The following is a 19,662-nucleotide window of genomic DNA, read 5'->3' on the forward strand; positions in this document are numbered from 1 at the left end:
CTGCTCACATGTCTCTACATGAGTGATCAAGATCAAATCATTTGTACAACTTTACAACAATTTTAACATCTACAAAGCGGGTCGTACTCGTAGTGTCACCAGGATAAGGTATCTAACCTTATCCATCTATTACAGACCATTTAGATTATCACTTAAACATGATCCACCTATATGTCTCTACATACATGTTTAAGCTATAAAAGATAACCGTGGATGTTAATTTATCTGTTTGTGGGTTTAATGCTACTAAATATCAAATTAAATATCTCATATTTTATTAAATAAATAAAATGTTTGTACAATACAATTACGAACTACAGGACCCTACGAGATTCAGGACATCAACCCCAACAACATTATCAACCAACAAAATCATTACCCTTTCAATGGCCCAACACTTCAAATTTTTTTAAATGGTTTTATATGAATGGAATCAATTTTCCGTAGCGGAACCGAATGATCGTTTGTGTCTAAGAATTCGTTTTTGGAACTTGTTAAAAACAAAGACAAATAGATAACTAAGAGGATAAACAACATTTAACCTTAGGCATGCTTACTATGTAATATACAGAGAAGAAATGAAAAGAGATATCACTTACCCTTGAAAAACTATTTCTTCTAGTGCTCATCTCCTTGAATCACGATCAGTGAAAAACTTCTTCGTCATGAAAAAATCCCATGAACACAACAAACACAATGTTCTTTGGACACTACCATAAAAGTTACCTTGCTATTCTCAATATGGGAATCGCAACAGAGTGGTGGGCTTGCCTCTGATTTCCTATGATTTTGGTGAGGGAATTGAGGTAGATCTTGAGAGGAAAATTTACAGGGGAAGAAGATGGAGTGAGATATCTTTTCTTTAGCATAGTACTTTCATGTTAACCACACATCTACCTCTGTATATCATATATGAGAGATGGGGGAGTTATCTGATAGCTCCTTCTCGACAATGGGAAATAACTCCTAAGGAGTTATTTTTCAACTTTTAATTATATTATAATTAATTTATTTAAAACCAACTATATATTATTTCATATATAATATATATTCTATAGTTTATATTATATCATATGTAATATAACCTATAGTTTATATTCTCTTATATAACCTACAGTTTTAATATGAATCACATTCATATTAATTTTAGCTTATAGTTTTTATATGAATCTCATTCATATAACTAATATTTGAATCATATTCAAATAACTCGCCTCTCTCATCAAACTATATAGTTTTAATATGAATCATATTCGTATTAATTTTAACATATAGTTTTTATATAAATCTCCTTTATATAATTAATATTTGAGTCAAATTCAAATATTTATTTATCTTATTAGACTTTATAATATAATGTATTCACATACATTTGTTGGGATTGGTGTCCTAATTCTCCCGGAGTCTCGTTGTTTTGTAAAGATACACATTGTTTAATGAATAAAATAAGTGTTATATAATTCTGACATTTACCCATATCTAATAAACAAAGCTTCTTGTGTATCTTATATGAACTTAAGCATGTATATGTGATATACAAGTGGATCATGCCTTAAGTAATAACCTAAATAGGTTTATAGTATAAGGATTAAGGTGTGATACCTGATCCTGGTGACACTATGGATATGGCCCGCTTTGTAGAATTTTGCAAGTGTTGTAAACTACTACAGATGGTAGATCCTAACCATTCATGTGGAAGCGTGCGAGCGGGGGTGTCCTATACAAAGAGTTTGTATAAGACCTGAACCACGAGAGGACTAGACTCTGTATATAACGTCGTTGATACTAGAGAACTACATCTCACCTAAACGACCATAGGTGACACGACCTCAATCCTGAGTGTTTTGGGAACTCCTGCCTTTGAGGCCGGTCCTTTGATTACTATGGGTGAAAGTAGCCAGATTGCCAACTCAACATGCCTACCTTTTCGGGGACTTGTCTAATCTGGGAGCTGGGAACTCAATCCACAAGATAGAATTCACTCCTTTCCCGAAGCAGGGATAAGTAGAGAGATTGCTCCCTTAAGGGCTGATTCCGGGGCTTAAACATAGTGGCCACAACTTCTCTTTGGAAGAGAAGACTCAGTCATAGTAGGACTATGACTTATGTTCATTAGAGGGATCAATGGTACTTAAGGGGACAGATGTAACTAAGGGGCATAACTATTATTGGCCCAGCTGTACTTACGAGCGATCTGTGAAGGGTTGCACTACTGATTGGTTAAGATGGATATATAATATATCTGTGGTAAGGGGAGTTCAACTGTCGGTCTTTAGTGGAGTGCCTGACAGTTAACGGATGGTGGATCTCGTGACTAAAGAGTTTAGTCAGTTATTCACGTACCGTTAGAGTTTCGAGCTACAGGTCCATGAGGTCCCCTTGGTAGCTCAATGGATTTAGTTGAGGATCAGTTCTTGGTGTTGATTTGAAATGTTCAAATTGACTAGAGGTATTTTGATTATATATGATATAATCGGTATGGTGTATGAGATACATCTAGTGGAGGATTGATGTAAATGAGATTTACATTAAGTACCATGGAATAGAAAAAGAACTATGGTTTATATGTTTCATGAGATGAAATAGTAAAACTATAGGTTATAGACATAGTATGATAAGTTGTTTATTATTTATATTTATAATAATATTAATTATTGGATAATTAATTCTTTTTCTTTAATAACCAATTGAGTGGGTGGTTATTGGATTCATGGTAACCGTGAGATAAAAGGAAAATGGTTTTCCTAATTTTAGTAAGTTTTTCATAAAAAGTTTTGGAGATTTCTCTCTCAGCAAAAAGGGATCTCATAGAGTTGTCAAGTAAATATAGATTTACTAAACGATAGCTTAGGCTAGCTAACCGATCGTGCAGTGGCGAGCTAAACGATCTTACAGTATTTACCAAACAATCGCATAGCTTTTGCTAGACGATTGCTTGCCCAAAGTAAACGATCGTGTAGTGTCTATAAGCGACAGGCCGAGCTAAACGATCGCATAGCTTTTGCTAGATGATCGATTAGCTTTAGCTAAACGATTGGGCATCGACCTATATGATAGGTCTCTATCATCTCCCACTTAACCAATCGTGTACACGATTAGTATTTCCTCCTTCGCCTACCTCATACCAAGTCCGAACAGAGCCCACACACTGGATTCTCATACCGAGAATACCAAGGTAGCCTTGTTGGTGGTGTCTTACTCAACTCTACACCGTCGAGGTACTATGGAGGTTGTTCGTGCTGTTGCTGAGGAATTCGTGGCCAAGGTGATCGTTGAGAACAAGCACGAAGTTCGTGCTCTGTTGCAGTCGTGTAGATCGAGCGTTCAAGGTTGCTGTTGTTCGAGCAGTCGTGCGCAAAGAAGCGTGGAGACGCATCTTCAAGTGTTCGTAGAGTTTTTCCTTTGTGCATTTGTAGTTATTCATGCTGTAGTTTCTGTATTAATTGTATAAACGCTTATTTGTGTTCAACTGTAAATGTAATGTTCATTCATGATTGTGATTTGGAATAATCTTGTTTCGCTGCTCATGGAAATCTTGAGTCCGATTTCCTTCAACATTTTATTAATTGTATCTCATATAATTAATTCATTTTAATAAATTAGTCCAAAATTGATTGATTCTCATTAAACCCTTATTGAGCTAGCAAGGTACCTTATGAACCTACAAATTAGAAGCTCCGATGATACAAGATTAATTAACTAAACTATTTGATTAAATTAATCAAGATTCATTAACCGTTGGTCATTCCACTAAAGACCGATAGCTGCACTATTCGCACTATAGATATATTTATGTATCCATTAGATATAATCAATCAACAGTGCGATGACCTTTCATAAATTGCTCTTAAGTATAGCTAAGTCAAAATTACCATTTTATTCCTATAATTACATCTAACTTCTTAAATACCACCGATCCCTTTAATGAACAATTAGTTATAGTCCCACTGTAACTATACCCCTCTCTAACCAATGAGAGGGTAAAAGCTCTCATTATTTAAGACTCAGAATCGACCTTTAAGGGAGCAATTCATCTACTTACCCTAACAACGGGAATGAGTGAATTTCATTTTATATAGTTGAGTTCCTAGCTCCTCATTCAGATGAATCCTCAAAATGGTAGACATATTGAGTCAGTGAATTTGGCTACTCTCACTCATGCAGATCAAAAGACCGCTCTCATAAGCAAGAGTTCAGAACTCACTCAAGATTAAGGTCAAGTCGCATACGGTAATCCCAGTGAAATGTAAGTCTCTTCAAGTAACGACATTATAAATAGAGACTATCATTCTATGGTCTGGTCTTATACAAATTCTTTGTATAGAATACCCCCACACACATGTCTCCACATGAATTATCAAGATCATATCATTTATAACACTTTAATAATTGTAAAAATTACAAAGTGAGTTGTATCCATAGTGTCACTAGGATAAGGCATCAGGCCAACCTTGTCCATATACTACAGACCATTTAGTTATTACTTAAACATAATCCATCTGTATGTCACCACATACATGTTTGAGCTACATAAAATAACCTAGGACTTAGTTTATTGGATTAAATGAATGCACATATAAAATAACGTTTATTTTATTATCAATAATTTGTTTATACAAGTTTACAAACTACTATAATAAAAAGATTTAGGACACCGATCCCAATATTATCAATAGTAACACCTTTATGATTCTCAAGTGGACAAAAACTAAGTATCCTCTTATGTAATCATCAATCAGAATCTTTGAAATGGGCAATTAGTACCATATAATTTATATTTTATCTTGAGGTCCAACAATCAGTAGTGAGGGACTCTATACTTCTTCTTCGCAGACATGTTTTTCAAATGTTTTTTCTCATTAACATACAACTTAAGTACATATCGAGGCACACTAAACCATTGTACTACAACCCATCAATTTAATGTTTAATTTTATACTTTCAAATGCAATTTTCATATTATTAATACTTATTCTAAATGATTAAAAGTACTTTTTGGAGTGTTTGAAAATAATAAAAGTGATTTTAACAAAGCTTAAAGTTCATGAATCAAACCTATAATTAATATAAGTTTCTTGTTCTAATTATATGTTTTACAAGTAATATGATTCAATAACCATTTCATTGCCAATATTAATAAAATATGGTATAATAACACATAGTATAATTTTTCTTTTTCTTTTGATAACCGTGAGTGTTCAAGTCAGCTTATGCACACCTCGACTAATCTCACAGGACAACATATCTAATCCTATAATATTTGAGTGTCAAGGAAACTCATAGAATATTAAATCTTAAGTAGGTGGCCACCATGGATTGAACTCATGACCCCTTATAATCCTCTGTCCTCTTATTTATTTATTTATTTATTTTGTATAATGTTTTAATTGGTGTAATGTCATCTACAAATGAGGCCATATATTCCTCTTTCTAACTCTTCTAGGTTCCACATGAGATTAAAATCATTCTTCAATGTTCTATTTTAATCATCATTGTACTGCAACCAATCAATGAATTCTCAATATATCATGTTGCACACTATTTCAACCATCACTTAAATTGCAATGGGAATACTTATTCCTATTTCTTCATCTACTTCAATTTCATTATAGAACAAGAAATTATAAAAAATTTGTACCCAAATACAAAAATAATTTGAATGACATTTACTTTTGACCAAAAGGTATCTTTGTGAATCCCTACCTCCATATTGTTGAATTAAAAAAAAAAAACTAAATTTGTAATTAAACAAAAACATTCTCCATAGTGTAAAGCGTTTATAGTCCAACGATTAGGATAATTACCTTCCAAGCAATAGACCTGGGTTTGACTCCCGACAAACACATTATTATTAAAGTCTCATCTTATTATGTACTTTGGTAACTATCTGGTTTTCTAAATAAATTTTAAATATTATTTTAATCCTATTTTCATCTTGCGTTTCGTTTAGGATAATTGCCTTCTAAGCAATAAGCTGGAGTTTGACTCCTGTATACACATTTTTTCATTTTTTCATTTTTTTTTTAAAAAATAATAAATTGTTTGTTTTTTAAACCCCCTCCCCTGAACCCATGTTCGATTCTTCGGGTGACGGTCGCTGTAACTTTAACATTTCCCATTACCGCTATCTATGTATACAACAATCGCCTCCTTCGTTTCACAGTTTCTTCGAGAAATAAAAATAAGAGGAAAATGGCTTTAAGAATCATCTGTTCATCTTCTTCAGTTTTTCTCCTTCCTCAAGCTCCCAATTCAAATTCCTTCGACTCTAACAAAATCGCTCGGTTATTTACATTTTTCTCAAGTATAATGGTTGCATTATTAGCCAAATTTCAAAAATAAAAACAAGTTTTTATAAGTTACTTTTTCGTTTTCAAATTTTGGTTTTTTTTTTATATAATTGATAAAAAGTAGATAACAAAGGAAAAAAATTTGACAATAAAAGTAGTGTCTATAAACTTAATTTTCAAAGACTAAATGGTTATTAACGGAGCTTAAAAGATTTGTTTCCGTTCTTAGAAATTGGCTAAAAAATCAAATACTTGCATAGAAAATTATAAAATTCATGAATAAGAATTGTGGAAAAACAAGCATGATTTTCTTGTGACTTAGGAGCTTGATGGTTAATGGAGGTTTTGATGTCGTAGCCTATACGACCTGTCCTTTAGGGGTGTTTGGACCAAGAAGTTGGAAAGTAGAAGTTGAGAGAAGTGTCCCAAATGCCCCCTTACATATTTAATGAAAGTTTGTTTTCTTGTGTAAAAAAATTGTCTATTTTGGTCCATAAACTTTGAATATTGTTCTATTTTAACCCCTAAACTTTAAAAACATTCGTCTAGTCCCACAACTATTTAAAAGTATTTATTTTTTGTCCCTGCTATTAATATTTTGTTAACTCTTTAATGGTGAAATTGAATTGTATTTAGCATAGGTTGAACAAGATGAAGGTGAAGTGAAATATCAACCACCAACGCTAAAATAGTAAATGACCAAAATCTTGAATGCACATTGACTTTTGAGATCTCTAGAAAATCGCTTTATCACTTAATTCAAAATTGAAATCCTAGATTTTTTAATGTCGCTAACTTATTTGACTGCCTAATCATCAAATAAATACAAGTCATCTAACCATTTTGTTTAAAAGGCAATAGAATCTTAATAGCATGGATCAAAGTAAACATTGAACTAAAGTAGAAGTTTTTAAAATTTTAAAGACCAAAATAGGAGTTAAAAAAAATCAATAACTAAACACAAAAATCAAATATTACCCAAACCGGACCTAGATTTATTATAGGTCATTTTCTAAATAAAATATATAAATAATACTATTTAAACGCTCCTTACATCAAGCGTTTGTAGTCCAACGGTTAGGATAATTGCCTTCCAAGCAATAGACCCGGGTTCGACTCCCGGCAAACGCAAATTTTTCTAAATATATATATGTTTTTTTTGGTTTTGTTTTGTTTTTTTTTTTAATATATATATATATAAAAAAGCGCCTAATCCACGTGTTCAATTCTTCGGTGATAGTCACCGTAACCTTAACGTTTCTCGTAACCACTGTCTATATATAGTGTCCAACGATCACCCCTTGCGGCTCCTCTGTTTGACTGTTTCTTCGAGAAATAAAAATCAGAGCAAATGGCTTTAAGAATTAGCTGTTCATCTTCTTCAGTTTTTCTCCTTCCTCAAGCTCCCGATTCAAATTCCTTCGATTCTACAAAAACCGCTCGATTATCTGTGTAAGTCTCAACCAAATCAACTTCATCTCTATCGATTCTACGTTCAATGACGAATCGATCTGTTTGACTGTTTTTTCATCTTCGATTTCTCGATTAACTGCAGGAAGGAAGATGAAGGCTCATGGAGAAGCCGAAGCGTATGCGTTTTAGGTTTAGCGAGCTTGATTTTCGCAATCGAAGTCAGCGACATCTTCGTCGCTAGTGAATCTCTGGCTCTGGAATCGCCGCCGCAACTTGTGGATTATTCGAGGAAGCGTGTGAAGATCTCGAGATGGAGCGATAAGAGAAAATGCGCTCCATGGCGAGCCAATTCGCTGGAGTTCATCGTGCCTGAGAACCTTCCGAGGCCGTCGCATCGTCGGAAGTGGGAGGCAATTGCATATGAATCAATGGATGTGAAGAACGCTCCGGGAATTCGAGTAATTTCTTCTAAAACTAGCTCCAATTACTGTTTCTCTTTGTAAATATCTATCACTCTTGTTTTGTAAGTCATTAGATGAACCACATCAATGGCTGTAGTGTTAATATTGCTATTGATGTTCATCTTCTTCAGTCGTTGTATCACATCAATCACATCCGCTGATCGTTATTGATGAACATGAATAATTTTCGGTATAGGAAAAATTGAAGAAAAAACTAGTTGAATTGAAATGTAATGCAGTACAGATTGGGATCGTTGTAGTACATGTAGTACAGTACAAAATGTGCATTAGAAAAGTTTTGTTGATCTTTCACCTTAGATTGTTTGTTCTCGCAATACCGTTCAGGCTTAGGCGGCCCGGTAATGTTTGGGCCGCTGCTCTTAATTATAATAGCCCAGTGAATATATAACAAATATGTTCTAACCTCGAATCATTTAGGTTGAGGTTGATAATACAAGTTGAATTGGTCTTTAAAAATATCATCTTTGATTATCCGCATTAATTTATTTTTTTAAGAGAGAAAAGAGTTTGAATTAAGACACTTTAGTTAGGGGCATTTTTAAATATTAAAAAAAATTAATTTTTTTTTGAACTTTTTACTATAAAATATATATTTTTTGAGATTTTTCTATTTAGAAAATTTCCCTCAAAAAAAAGAAAAAGAAAAAAAACACGCTTATTGAGAAAAGAAATACAATATTTTGTGTTAGTAGTCATAATCACATGATTTAAACTCATTCTCTCTAAACTCTTCAAATATATTAGTTCTCAAGACTATTTTATGGGCTCCACGATTAAAAAAAATATCAACTAATAACTTATTAACTCTTTATTCTACAACTATGAGGTTGTTTGGTTTAATCTTTTGAGTGTTTAATTTAAAAAAAATGGAGGTGTCTAATAATCACTCAAAATAGATTTTGAAAAAAGGAATTTACGAGATAAATTGATTTGAGAAAAATACTTGAAATCAATTTTTAGAAAAATGATTTTTTTTTTTAGTGTTTAATACTTAATCTTTTTTTTGTAAGTTATCCCACATTGTATTTAATTAGAGTAAGAATTAGCAGAGTGAAATCAAAGATAGACTCCCCATCCAAAGACGCTGACAAGTTTTTTTTTCCTCTCTATCAAATTCCTAATTTGTTTTAAATGAAAACTTTCTTCTCTTCCTGAAAGTGGAGATGTTAGAATTTTCATTATTTTCGCATGGTCGAGGAGAAAAGTGGAGATTATCTGATTTGCATGCACATACCATAGCATCATCTTACATTATCATGTAATGTAACATGTACATATACCACTAATATGTTTTGAATTTTTAGTTAAATTTTAAAAACAAAGGAACTTAGGAGCTGTTTGAAAGGTTGGAATATAATCAAGATTATTAGAAATCAAAGAAGTGTTGAAATGCGTGAGGAATCAACGAAATGGGATAAAGTTGGGTTTGTTTGTAAATTATATATACAAATTATTTATTTAATGAATAAGAAAATTATTTTATTTGACATTTAAATTGCATTCACTCAATTTAATAAACTAAGATTCAAGGTTATTTTACGTAATTTGAATAGTATGCGGTAGACACTACGGATACTACCCACTAAAAAAACTCATGCCTGGCCATCATTTTGTTCGCTTCTTCTCGATTTTCTCAAATTAAAAGCTATCACCGATAGCTGCTATCGCTAATAGCTTCTATCAATCGCTATCGTTGATAGCAAATCTTGAAATATTAACTTTTAATTTGCTATCAATTATTAGTAGTTATCATTGATTCGCTTTCACCAATTGGAATCAACATTGAAATATTACTACTTAAGGCTATCAGTGGCTATCAATGATAGATTTATAAATAATGATCAACTTTGAAAGAAGACCAACACCTTTGATTACCATAGTAGTTATCATTAATAATCTTTTATCATGGTTATCACTGATAGCAGCTATCAGTCATTATCACTAATAGACTTTCATCAATTAGAATCAACCTTGAAATATTAACACTTAAGTCTATCAATGATAGACTTCTATAACTGGTTATCACCTCTGAAAGAAACTCGATATATAGATATCACCTAAGTTTTATCACCAATATCACTAACATCACTCATATTGTAGTTATCAATGATAGCTTCTTTCACTGATAATATCAATAATAAGATGCTATCAATGATCTCACTGATATCATGCTATCAGTGGTAATTCTCTACACCGATAATGTGCTATCAATGGTAGCTTCTATCATTGATAACGTGCTATCGGATAACTTCTATCATCGATAACATGCTATTAGTATTAGCTTCTATCATTGGTAACATGCTATCAGTAGTAACTTCTATCAATCATAGCCACTGAACACCTTTTTGCCCCTTTCTTGTCCTTCCCAAACATTTATAAGTCTCTTTTCTTTTTTATGATAGCTTCCATCACTGATAAACATGCTATTAGTGATAACTTCTAGGCATTCCACTTACATTTTAGTTTGAGATTCAACTTTATTAATTAAATTCACTAAGTTGGCTATCAATGATAGATTTCTATAAGTGGCTATTAACTACGAAAATATAATCAAAGATTAAGCTATCAATGATTGAAAATATTAGTGGCTATCACTGATAGACATTCATTTTCTATTTATATTTATTATTTGTTATAATAATCAAACTTGATGATTGACTTGTTGATGTTAAGCGAGTACTTTCAAATCCTGCGTATGGAATTCAGTCTCATGATTCTTGTGGGAAAAAATGGGAAAAAGAAAAAAAATTCAAATAAAGGAAAGAAAAATTTTAAAAATAAAAGAAAGAGAAGAAGCAAAAACTAGAAAAAAAGAAAGAAAGAAAGAAAATTAAATAGAAAAAAAGGAAGCAAAAATTGGACAAATGAAAGAAAAACTAAAAAAAGAAAAAGAAAGGAAAGAAGCAAAAATTGGAGAAAGGGGAGAAAATAAAAATAAAAAAAAGGAATAAGCAAGAGTTGAGGAAAATTAAAAAAAGGAATAAGCAAAAACCGAAGAAAGAAAAGAATTTTTTTTTAAAAAAATAAAAAAATAAAGAAAAGAAAATTTAAAAAAAGAAAGAAATGAAAGAAAAAAAATATAGGAAAGAAAAAGAAAGGGAAAAAGAAGGAAATGAAATAAAATAAAAAATAAAGGAAAGAAGCAAAAATCGGATAAAAGAAAGAATAAAAAAAAGAGAGAGAAGAAGCAAAAACTGAGAAAGAAAATAAAATAAAAAATGAAAATAGGGAGGGAAGAAGCAAAAATCGAAGAAGAGAAAAAAAATAAAAAGATTGAAAAAAAAGATGCACAACAAGATAAGACAAGGGAGGGCGAAATTGGAAATTAAAAAAAATCAAAGATTGACTAGTCAACTCATTCATATTTGCAAATATTTTAATGATGTAATATATTCTTAAATTTTTTTCTCTTATTCTACTATGTATTACAAATATCCTATTCTATATAAAGAGTTTGTATAAGATCGGATTGAGAAATGATTAATCTTTCTTTATAACACTCAAAGAGATTAATATTTCATAGGATGACCATAAGTAACTCGACCCCAATCATGAGTGAGTTATGAACTTCTGTTTACAAGGGCAACCATTTGATTTGTATGAGTGAGATGGACCGTTTCACCAACTTAATAAGCTTACCATTTTGGAGATTTGTTCAAATAGGGAACATAGCTACATGAAATTTTAGGGTAAGTAGATGAATTACTCTTTAAGGGTTGATTCTAAGTCTTGAACAATGAGATTTTACCTCTCATTGGCTCAAGAGAAATTTGGTTTATAGTTTGACTATAAATTGATCGATTGTTATTAGAGGGATCGATGATACTTAAAGAGTAAGAGGTAATTACAGGGATAAAATGATAATTTGACTCAACTATAATTATAAGCAATTCGTGAATAGTTGACTTACTAGTAATGACTATATTTGTGGACATAGAAATATATATACAGTGCGAAGAGTGCAGTTATGAGTTTTAATGGAGTGTCTCACAATTAATGAATGTTGATTAATATAATTACAGAGCTTAATTAATTAATTTCATATAATTGAAACTTCTAGTCTGTAGGTCCATTTAGGCCCCTTTGCTATCTCGTTGAGTATAAAAAGAATCAATGAGTTTTTGGATTAATTTAAATTGTTCAAATTAAATAATAAAAAGAATCAATGAGTTTTCGATTAATTTGAATTGTTCAAATTAAATAAGGGAGTGTAAATTAATTGTATGAGATGCAATTCATATAATGTATATGGATATATTTTAATATAAATTTAATTTTGAATGAGATTCAAAAATTAAACTTTATATAATGAGAAAGATATTTGTATATATTTGAATGTGATTCCAATATTAATTTTATGAATGAGATTCATAAAAAATTATAGGTTATATATACTAGAGACCCTCTATGTAGTTGTCGAGATAGGGCGATCGATAAAATCAATATAAATGAGATTCATGTTTAAACTATAAGTTATGAGAGAAATATACATTTTAATATGATTCAAGTGCATATTTTAAATATATGATGACTAGATTAATTAATTATTAATTTAATTATATTATATTAAATATGATTTAATATAATATAACTTAACTTAAATAACTCCCCACTAGAAGAGTTATTTTAGTGAAGAAAGTGATTGAACGTATTAGAGGAGGAGGGAAGAAGAAGAAGAAGAAGAAGGAAAAAAAAAAAAAAAAAAAAAAAAAAAAAAAAAAAAAAAAAAAAAAAAAAAAAAAAAAAAAAAAAAAAAAAAAAAAAAAAAGAAAAGGAAAACTCTCTCACAGGAACTCTTTCTCACTCACAAATTTTAGAACTTGTTTGTAAAATCAATTCTCTTGTCCAAGAGGTTTTACATCCCACAATCCAATTCTTGCCTACGAATAACTAAGAAGACACTAGTGATAGTGTTTTGTTGATTCTTGTTCAAGAAAGAGATTTGCATTTGTAAGATGAACAGGAAAGGAAATACATTGAAGGCAATCTTCAAGAGTAGGATCATTTTCTTTGTAAAAGCATGTTTTAATTTTTAGTTTTTTCTGTTTTTAAAGTTTTTCAAAATTAAATTCAATAGCACTAGCATACACTTTTGCATTGGAATTTGATTCCTTCAAAGTTAAAAAAGATCGAAACGGAATGAGTTTAATATTACAAATTGGATTCAAAACGCTCAATCCAAACATAGGTGTTGAATTACATTACAATCCAAAATCCATTCAATTACACAAACACTCAAACAACCCTTATAGGTGTAAATAGTGTTTAAAATTTTAGCTTACAAAAATAAAAAACAAAATGGATTTTTTTTTTTAAATAAAAAAAAATCAAAGTAGTCATTTACCAAAGTGGCATGAAAGGAAAAAACTACCAATTTTAACCTCAAAATAAAAATGACCAAAATACCCTTGAAAGAAAGAATCTACCCATGATATGACATTGTATCTTATTAGGGGCAAGAAAAGTATAAACATAATTTTCCACTACACTTCACAATAGATAAAATGGAAAATTTTATAGCAAGCTTTGAAGGCAACCGACTTTTCTGCATCAAACAAATATTAGAGAAACCCGTCCCCTTAAGCAAGCAATTGACTGTTGTATTTGCTAAAAGGAAAATAATGACAATGCTAATGAAATTGGACTAACAACAATACTTTCTACCATAAATCTCTTTACCCTTCAGTTTTGATCAATGACCTCTTGCTGCGAACAAAAGGCACGAGAATGGGGATGGCGGGATGGGGATGGAAAGAAAGCCATCGTCGTCACCTTAAGAGAGTAATTGACTGTTATTTGCAGAAACACAAGACTGATAGACGAAAACGGCGATGAGATTGGTTCTAACAGTAATCTTACAACTTAACTCTCCTTGTACTGTTCAGCATTGGGCTCTGCTGAATGAACAGGTTCTCGGGTCTCTTTCGCTGCAACGCCGTGTCGATGATCACCAACAGCTACAGCCAGAACGTTGGTTTGGTTTGTCAATTATTATGTATAAAAGCCTATAAATTAACCTAAATGAAAGATTGCACCAACAAACTTGCAAACAACTTTTAACAAAGTAAAATCTTACTATCGAGTCTTGAAAAGCTGATAGATAGCTGCAAAAATCTGTGACCGCATATACTAACATATTTTGTTGTTAATCATACTTAATTAGTTAATCCAATCTTGTTTAAGTTAGAATCACCTGCTTGCGTCGAGGTAGGAATATCGCCAACTCCTCGACTGGTGGATATCAAACTATGATATAACTTTCCATGATGCTCTTTAGCTGATTCCTGGTCACTAGGTATCCCAGTTACATTTAATTTAGGTGCTAAGGTTGTTGACCAAGAGCCTCCATTTGATCCAGCTAAGGCCATGATAATATCAGCCTGAAAAATATGCAGCAGCTACTACTGAGATTAACGGATAATCAACAACAAAACAGAAATTCTACTTGAGTGAAGTCCTAAAATTTTAACTAAAACGTCCTCATTTAGAAGATCAAACATACACATACGCTTCTTCCTTCTAAAGCTGGTCAGGTGCTCAATATACGAACTCCAAAACGAAATTTTTCTCCAACAAAAATATGGAACAAAATTTATACATCCCTCTTGACTTGTAATTAAATGATACTACTGATGTATGTTGCAATTTTCTCATTGCATTCAAGATTTTATTATAGCTAGGTCTTGATGAAGTATGTTGGATAGTATATTGCGAATTGCCCATCCGATACAAACTTTTAACATAGCCAAAGTCGATAAATCTTTATGAAGCATGTATAGTGAGCTTATCAGTTAAAAAATCCAAGCAAAAAATGAAAACAGTATAATGAATTACTTATGGACCAAGATGGTTTCAGATGAAGCATTTGCCAGACAGGAAAAATACCTTGTTTGGATGGACATCATCAAAAACATGAGCTTGACCGCCATAGAAAATAGTCATCTGTCTGTTGTTTGAATCAAGATCCTGCTGACTGTCACAATATATTTAAACACACAACACTCTAATGCTCCGTCAGATCGTCATTTGATTTCTGAAAAATAAACTTTAAACACTACTGACTACTCCCCCTTATAGGTTCTTTGTTCTGTTATATACCCTTTTCAAATGTTCTCAAAATCCAAGCTAAGTTTTGGGGGGAAAAGAGTTTTTAAACCATGTATTTGTTTATGGAAATTGACTAAAAATTCAAACGAACCCTAAATTGTTGTAGGACAATTGAGAATGTTAGCTATTCAAAATGATGAGCGGTCTGGAATTTACCTGGGAGGGTTAGAAGATTTGTATGCTAAACCTTCAGTATTGGTCTTCTGCTTGTCACAACCTAGCAACATTTGAGAAGAGCGTCTCCCATCATGTCGAGCATTAAAGTTATTTAAAACTCCAGGGCTTTTCATCCCAGTTCTAGATCCTTCATCAGCAGCAGACTGAGAAATACTGGAGGGAGCAACATTAAATTCTCTGGAAAAATTGGAAGCTACTTGATGAACACGAGGCACAAACTGACTCCCGAGTGGAGAATTCGGTGCAGAACTCATGTTCGACGAAATGGGTCTCTCCCATTTGGAAATACTCGGATTGAATCTAGTACCAAGAGAATGTTGTGTGACGGAAGAAGCAGCAATTCTTGGTGGCTGCATACTGTAAAGTGCCTCATTATCGTTGTATCTTGGTCGATCTCCACCAGCTCCATTTTGTAGTATCTAATACAAGATTAAAGAAAATTATATCAAATTATCCATAGAAGTCCTTTTCACTTCCATGTGAATATGACTAAAGAAACTAAAAGCTGTCAAAACCTTCACTGCGTGCGACTCTCAAGAGAGTCAGAGGCTTACATGAGGAATTTGGGTTCTATATGACCCCATGAAAGCAGAATCTGGATTACTGCGTTTAATCCCTGCTATTCGGTTACCATTTTCAGGTCCGGATATATCATTCCTTGGACTGTAGAATGGAACCCCTTCAAGGTAATCTCCAACCTGGTTTTCTATAAAAAGTGAGGAAAGAACAGAGTAAATTTTACGTCAGATAAGAATTCAATGCTCAAATCAGACAGATGATACTTGAAAATAAAGCAAACAGCCACAATAAGGATTCAAAATCACATACATCAATAAGTTCAGTTCAAACTTCATAGATAAATCAAAGGAAAAGTTGCACGTCACAACACTCAGTTCAGGGAGAGATATACAAGCTGAATGAAATTTCTAGCCTGAGTAGGAAGAAATTAACAATGGGAAAGGAAGATTCTAGAAAAATTAATTGTAGTTTCCATTTCAGAATACATAAGTTTAAAAAAACTGAACGAAAAGAGATAGTCAAATGGAAAAGAGGTCTTTCGGAAAGCTTCTAACCAATGGCGACCTCAAAGACACCAATCCTTTACACTTTACAGTGACATAAAGAGCAAAGGGAATGAGGGTTGCAGACAGAAATTCTACGTTGCAGGAAGAAAATTTGCATAAAACCACGGAAGTCAACTTTCTACAGAAAAGACGAGTTCACACATGAAAATCAATATTTTATAATCAAAAGCTGCTTGATCAAAGAATATAACAAAAAAGAAAAATAAACAATCACGCTCAGTGAGGATCGAAAAACCATCAGATGACGATAATGATCGGAATATTCTTCAAAACAAAAGGAAAACCAAAAAATATCGAAGTCATTCAGGCAAAGGAGAAGCAATTCAACAAAATCATTAACACGAAAGCAAATAGACATTAAATAACCTAGAAAAATGCAAATTCAAGACAACGAATGTTAACAAACGGACCAGAAGCAAGATCGGAGGCGGCGGAGTGGAGTCCACGGCCACCGCTAGAAGAAGCCAAAGCCGACGGCGGCGTCGATGCCTCCGAGAAGCTTACATCCGGCGTCTTCGCGGCCAAGAGTACGGAAGCATCTTTGGTCCTAATGCCAAGAAAATCATGGAAGATCGCGTTACCCAACTGTTGAACCTGGCTCGTACTCTTCTTCTCACCATTGCTGCAGTAGCCAGCATTGGAATAAGCGCCTTGACGAGCCATTAGAGACAGAACCACAAGCAATGCCTCTTTACGGAAGCATCCATTTCACTCTGCATAAAGAGCAAGAGTGTAGAGAACAACAAAAGACAAGAAACTCGGTTTTTGAAAAGAAACATACAGAGAACCAACAAAAAAAAGGCAAAAAGAATCAGAAGAGAGAGGAAACTGAAAGAATCAGGCTCTTTTCTCGAGATAAACCGCAGAGAAAAGCATCTTGAGAAACTTCCCAATCCCGACGCCGGCGCCGGTGAGGGATTCTGTTTCTTCAGTTCATCGGATTTTGATTAAATCGTGAGAAATTCAGTGAGTTCGTCAACAAATTTAGTTGCGCATGGACGAAAAATCGAACAGGTGACAAGCTCATCAAAATCAAAATCACATGGAAAAAGAAATTGTTGAGAGAAATATGAATGATGAAGATTTTGAAGGATGAGGACAGATAGCTTCTTCAGTTCATTGGAAAGAAAATCGAACTGGGTTATTTGTAATTAAAATATAATAATTTTGTACTTAAAACTATTGTAGATTCTCTCTTCATTACTTTACATAAAATTGCCTAGACTTTTGTTTAGTTCAACTATTACTTGATAACCCGAACTAGAACATAGCTCAATTATTGTAAATTTATATTAACAACCGACACCGGTTAGAAATTAGTAAAAAAATTAATATAAAATCAAGCAATTAGGCTCATATACAACTTATTCTTAAGTTTCGACTTGAGCTCTCTATAAGTTTGAGCTCCCTCATTCCCACAATAAAGCTTCTCTAAGCTTTACATGAGATCCCATCAGAACAAACTACTTAAGCTCCCCTAAGTATGAGATTCACTCACCTTCATAAGCAAAATTTTTTCCAGTTCAATACAACATTAAAAAGAAAAAAGAAAAAAGAAAAACCGAGTTCTTACTTACTCCCCAAGCTCACAACAATCTAGCTAGGCCTAATTGACCACTGGAACAAACCCTCAACAAAGAAAAAAAAGTTTTTGAACACAATACATGAAGATCGAGACTTACACAATCACTGAGTTCAAAACTTTCAATACTCACTTTTTTAATAAATGGGCTAAACCTAAAATTAAACAAGACCACAACATATATATGGTTGAACCTTTAAGAAGATTTTCAAGGAGGGAAGAAATAATTTTTGTAAGAAAAGGAAGACAGATCATTGAATATGCAATATAACTATAAGAAAAAATATTTGGTAGAATATGTCTGTCACGTAGCATATTGTTGAAACATGTTGCTTGCATAATTCAAAGCATGTTACCCAAGTTTTGTCTATAATAAAACAAATCAATCATATTACAGTAAGATTTCAAATCTCCGATACTCCAGACATTGTCAAGAAGAAAAAAAATATTATGACGGGATTGAAGATCGAACCATCAACTTAATGATAAGGATAATTGGTGTCTTGTTCGTTAGGTTCAAATTAACAAAATGCTTAGGCTTATACTTTATTACTCTTAAAATTAATACCTTGGTTTAAATGTGTTTATATTTTTTTACTTTTATTCATTTTGGTTTCTATACTTTCGGAACAATCATTTTGATTTATATATTGTCACTTTTATCCATTTTATTCTATATATGCTCAAAACATATGTTTTGGATTCTACACTTTTAAAAAGTTGTTATTTTGGTCCATTCAATGCATGATACTTAATCCGCTCCATTTTTATAGACATCAATTTGAATGAAGTGTTTCTATCGTGTACAAATTTTATGCTAAAGTCTTGAAAATATGGACAAATTAGCAACTTTTTTTAAAAAAGAGGACAAAACAAATGTTCTAAAAATACATAGATTAGAATGAATTAAAGTTGAAAATATGGCATCAAACTAAATATTTTTAAAATATAATAATCAAAACGAAGAAATAAAGTATATAGAACAAAATAGTATTCACAATCAATACATCAATAAATTAGACATCAATATCAAAGATCAATTATGTTTTCAATCGCAAAAGTGAACTTAGAAGTCGGAGTTTGATCCCCATCTCTTGCTAAAAAAAAATCAATATCTATCCTCTATTTTTTTTTTTTAAATTATCTTTTTCAATATTTTAACACCAGTATACATATGTTTATATATATGAAATATTAAAAGTTTTCATTATTTATAAATTCCCATAATTTTGTTGGGTTTTAGGATTATGTGACCATCGTTTGGTCACTGAACTTGTAAAAAGTGTTTATTTTGGTCTATACTATTCAGATTTTGTTAAATATTTGATGAAATAGAAACCCTAATCAATTATTCTACCACATAATTCAAAATTGAAACCCTAAATTTTTTAGTATGACTAACTTATTTGGCAGCACAGTCATCTAAAAATACAAATCATTTCATCATTTTATTTAAGAGTTAACATAAATTTAATAGGAGATACTAAAGTAAGCGTTTTTTAAAAGTTGAGGACTAAAATAGACGT

General features: G+C 32.1%; 2 protein-coding genes and 1 non-coding gene across 4 annotated transcripts; 2 read left to right on the forward strand and 1 right to left on the reverse strand.

Annotated features, from left to right (window-relative positions):
* The first annotated feature begins 7,349 nt into the window (after positions 1-7,349).
* TRNAG-UCC lies at positions 7,350-7,421 on the forward strand. Its single transcript has one exon. It is a non-coding gene; the product is annotated as a tRNA-Gly (tRNA).
* Positions 7,422-7,578: 157 nt separating this feature from the next.
* LOC120086473 lies at positions 7,579-8,481 on the forward strand. Its single transcript, XM_039043147.1, has 2 exons — positions 7,579-7,742; positions 7,846-8,481. The coding sequence occupies exons 1-2, from the start codon at positions 7,642-7,644 to the stop codon at positions 8,204-8,206; spliced, it is 462 nt and encodes a 153-aa protein (XP_038899075.1). The 5' UTR covers positions 7,579-7,641; the 3' UTR covers positions 8,207-8,481.
* Positions 8,482-13,608: 5,127 nt separating this feature from the next.
* On the reverse strand, positions 13,609-17,707 carry LOC120086603 (protein TIFY 8-like). 2 transcript variants are annotated; one of them, XM_039043332.1, is made up of 7 exons: positions 16,965-17,707; positions 16,024-16,175; positions 15,449-15,888; positions 15,071-15,158; positions 14,379-14,565; positions 14,045-14,142; positions 13,609-13,957 (listed from the first exon to the last, which is right to left on the reverse strand). In XM_039043332.1, the coding sequence occupies exons 1-6, from the start codon at positions 17,215-17,217 to the stop codon at positions 14,048-14,050; spliced, it is 1,215 nt and encodes a 404-aa protein (XP_038899260.1). In that variant the 5' UTR covers positions 17,218-17,707; the 3' UTR covers positions 13,609-13,957; positions 14,045-14,047. The 2 variants fall into 2 exon arrangements, with proteins under 2 accessions (XP_038899260.1, XP_038899259.1); XM_039043331.1 differs by having other exon boundaries at positions 13,609-14,142.
* Between the last annotated feature and the right edge of the window lie 1,955 nt (positions 17,708-19,662).

The sequence above is a fragment of the Benincasa hispida genome, chromosome 9, assembly GCF_009727055.1.
Source record: "Benincasa hispida cultivar B227 chromosome 9, ASM972705v1, whole genome shotgun sequence".
Taxonomy (NCBI): Eukaryota; Viridiplantae; Streptophyta; class Magnoliopsida; order Cucurbitales; family Cucurbitaceae; genus Benincasa; species Benincasa hispida.

Coding starts and splice junctions, on each gene's coding strand:
- LOC120086473 (XM_039043147.1), top strand. CDS start 7,642: ATGGCTTTAAGAATTAGCTGTTCATCTTCTTCAGTTTTTCTCCTTCCT. Junction 7,743..7,845: donor AAAACCGCTCGATTATCTGT/GTAAGTCTCAAC, acceptor GATTAACTGCAG/GAAGGAAGATGAAGGCTCAT.
- LOC120086603 (XM_039043332.1), bottom strand. CDS start 17,217: ATGGCTCGTCAAGGCGCTTATTCCAATGCTGGCTACTGCAGCAATGGT. Junction 15,889..16,023: donor ATAGAACCCAAATTCCTCAT/GTAAGCCTCTGA, acceptor ATCTTGTATTAG/ATACTACAAAATGGAGCTGG. Junction 14,566..15,070: donor ATGATGTCCATCCAAACAAG/GTATTTTTCCTG, acceptor CATATTTTTCAG/GCTGATATTATCATGGCCTT.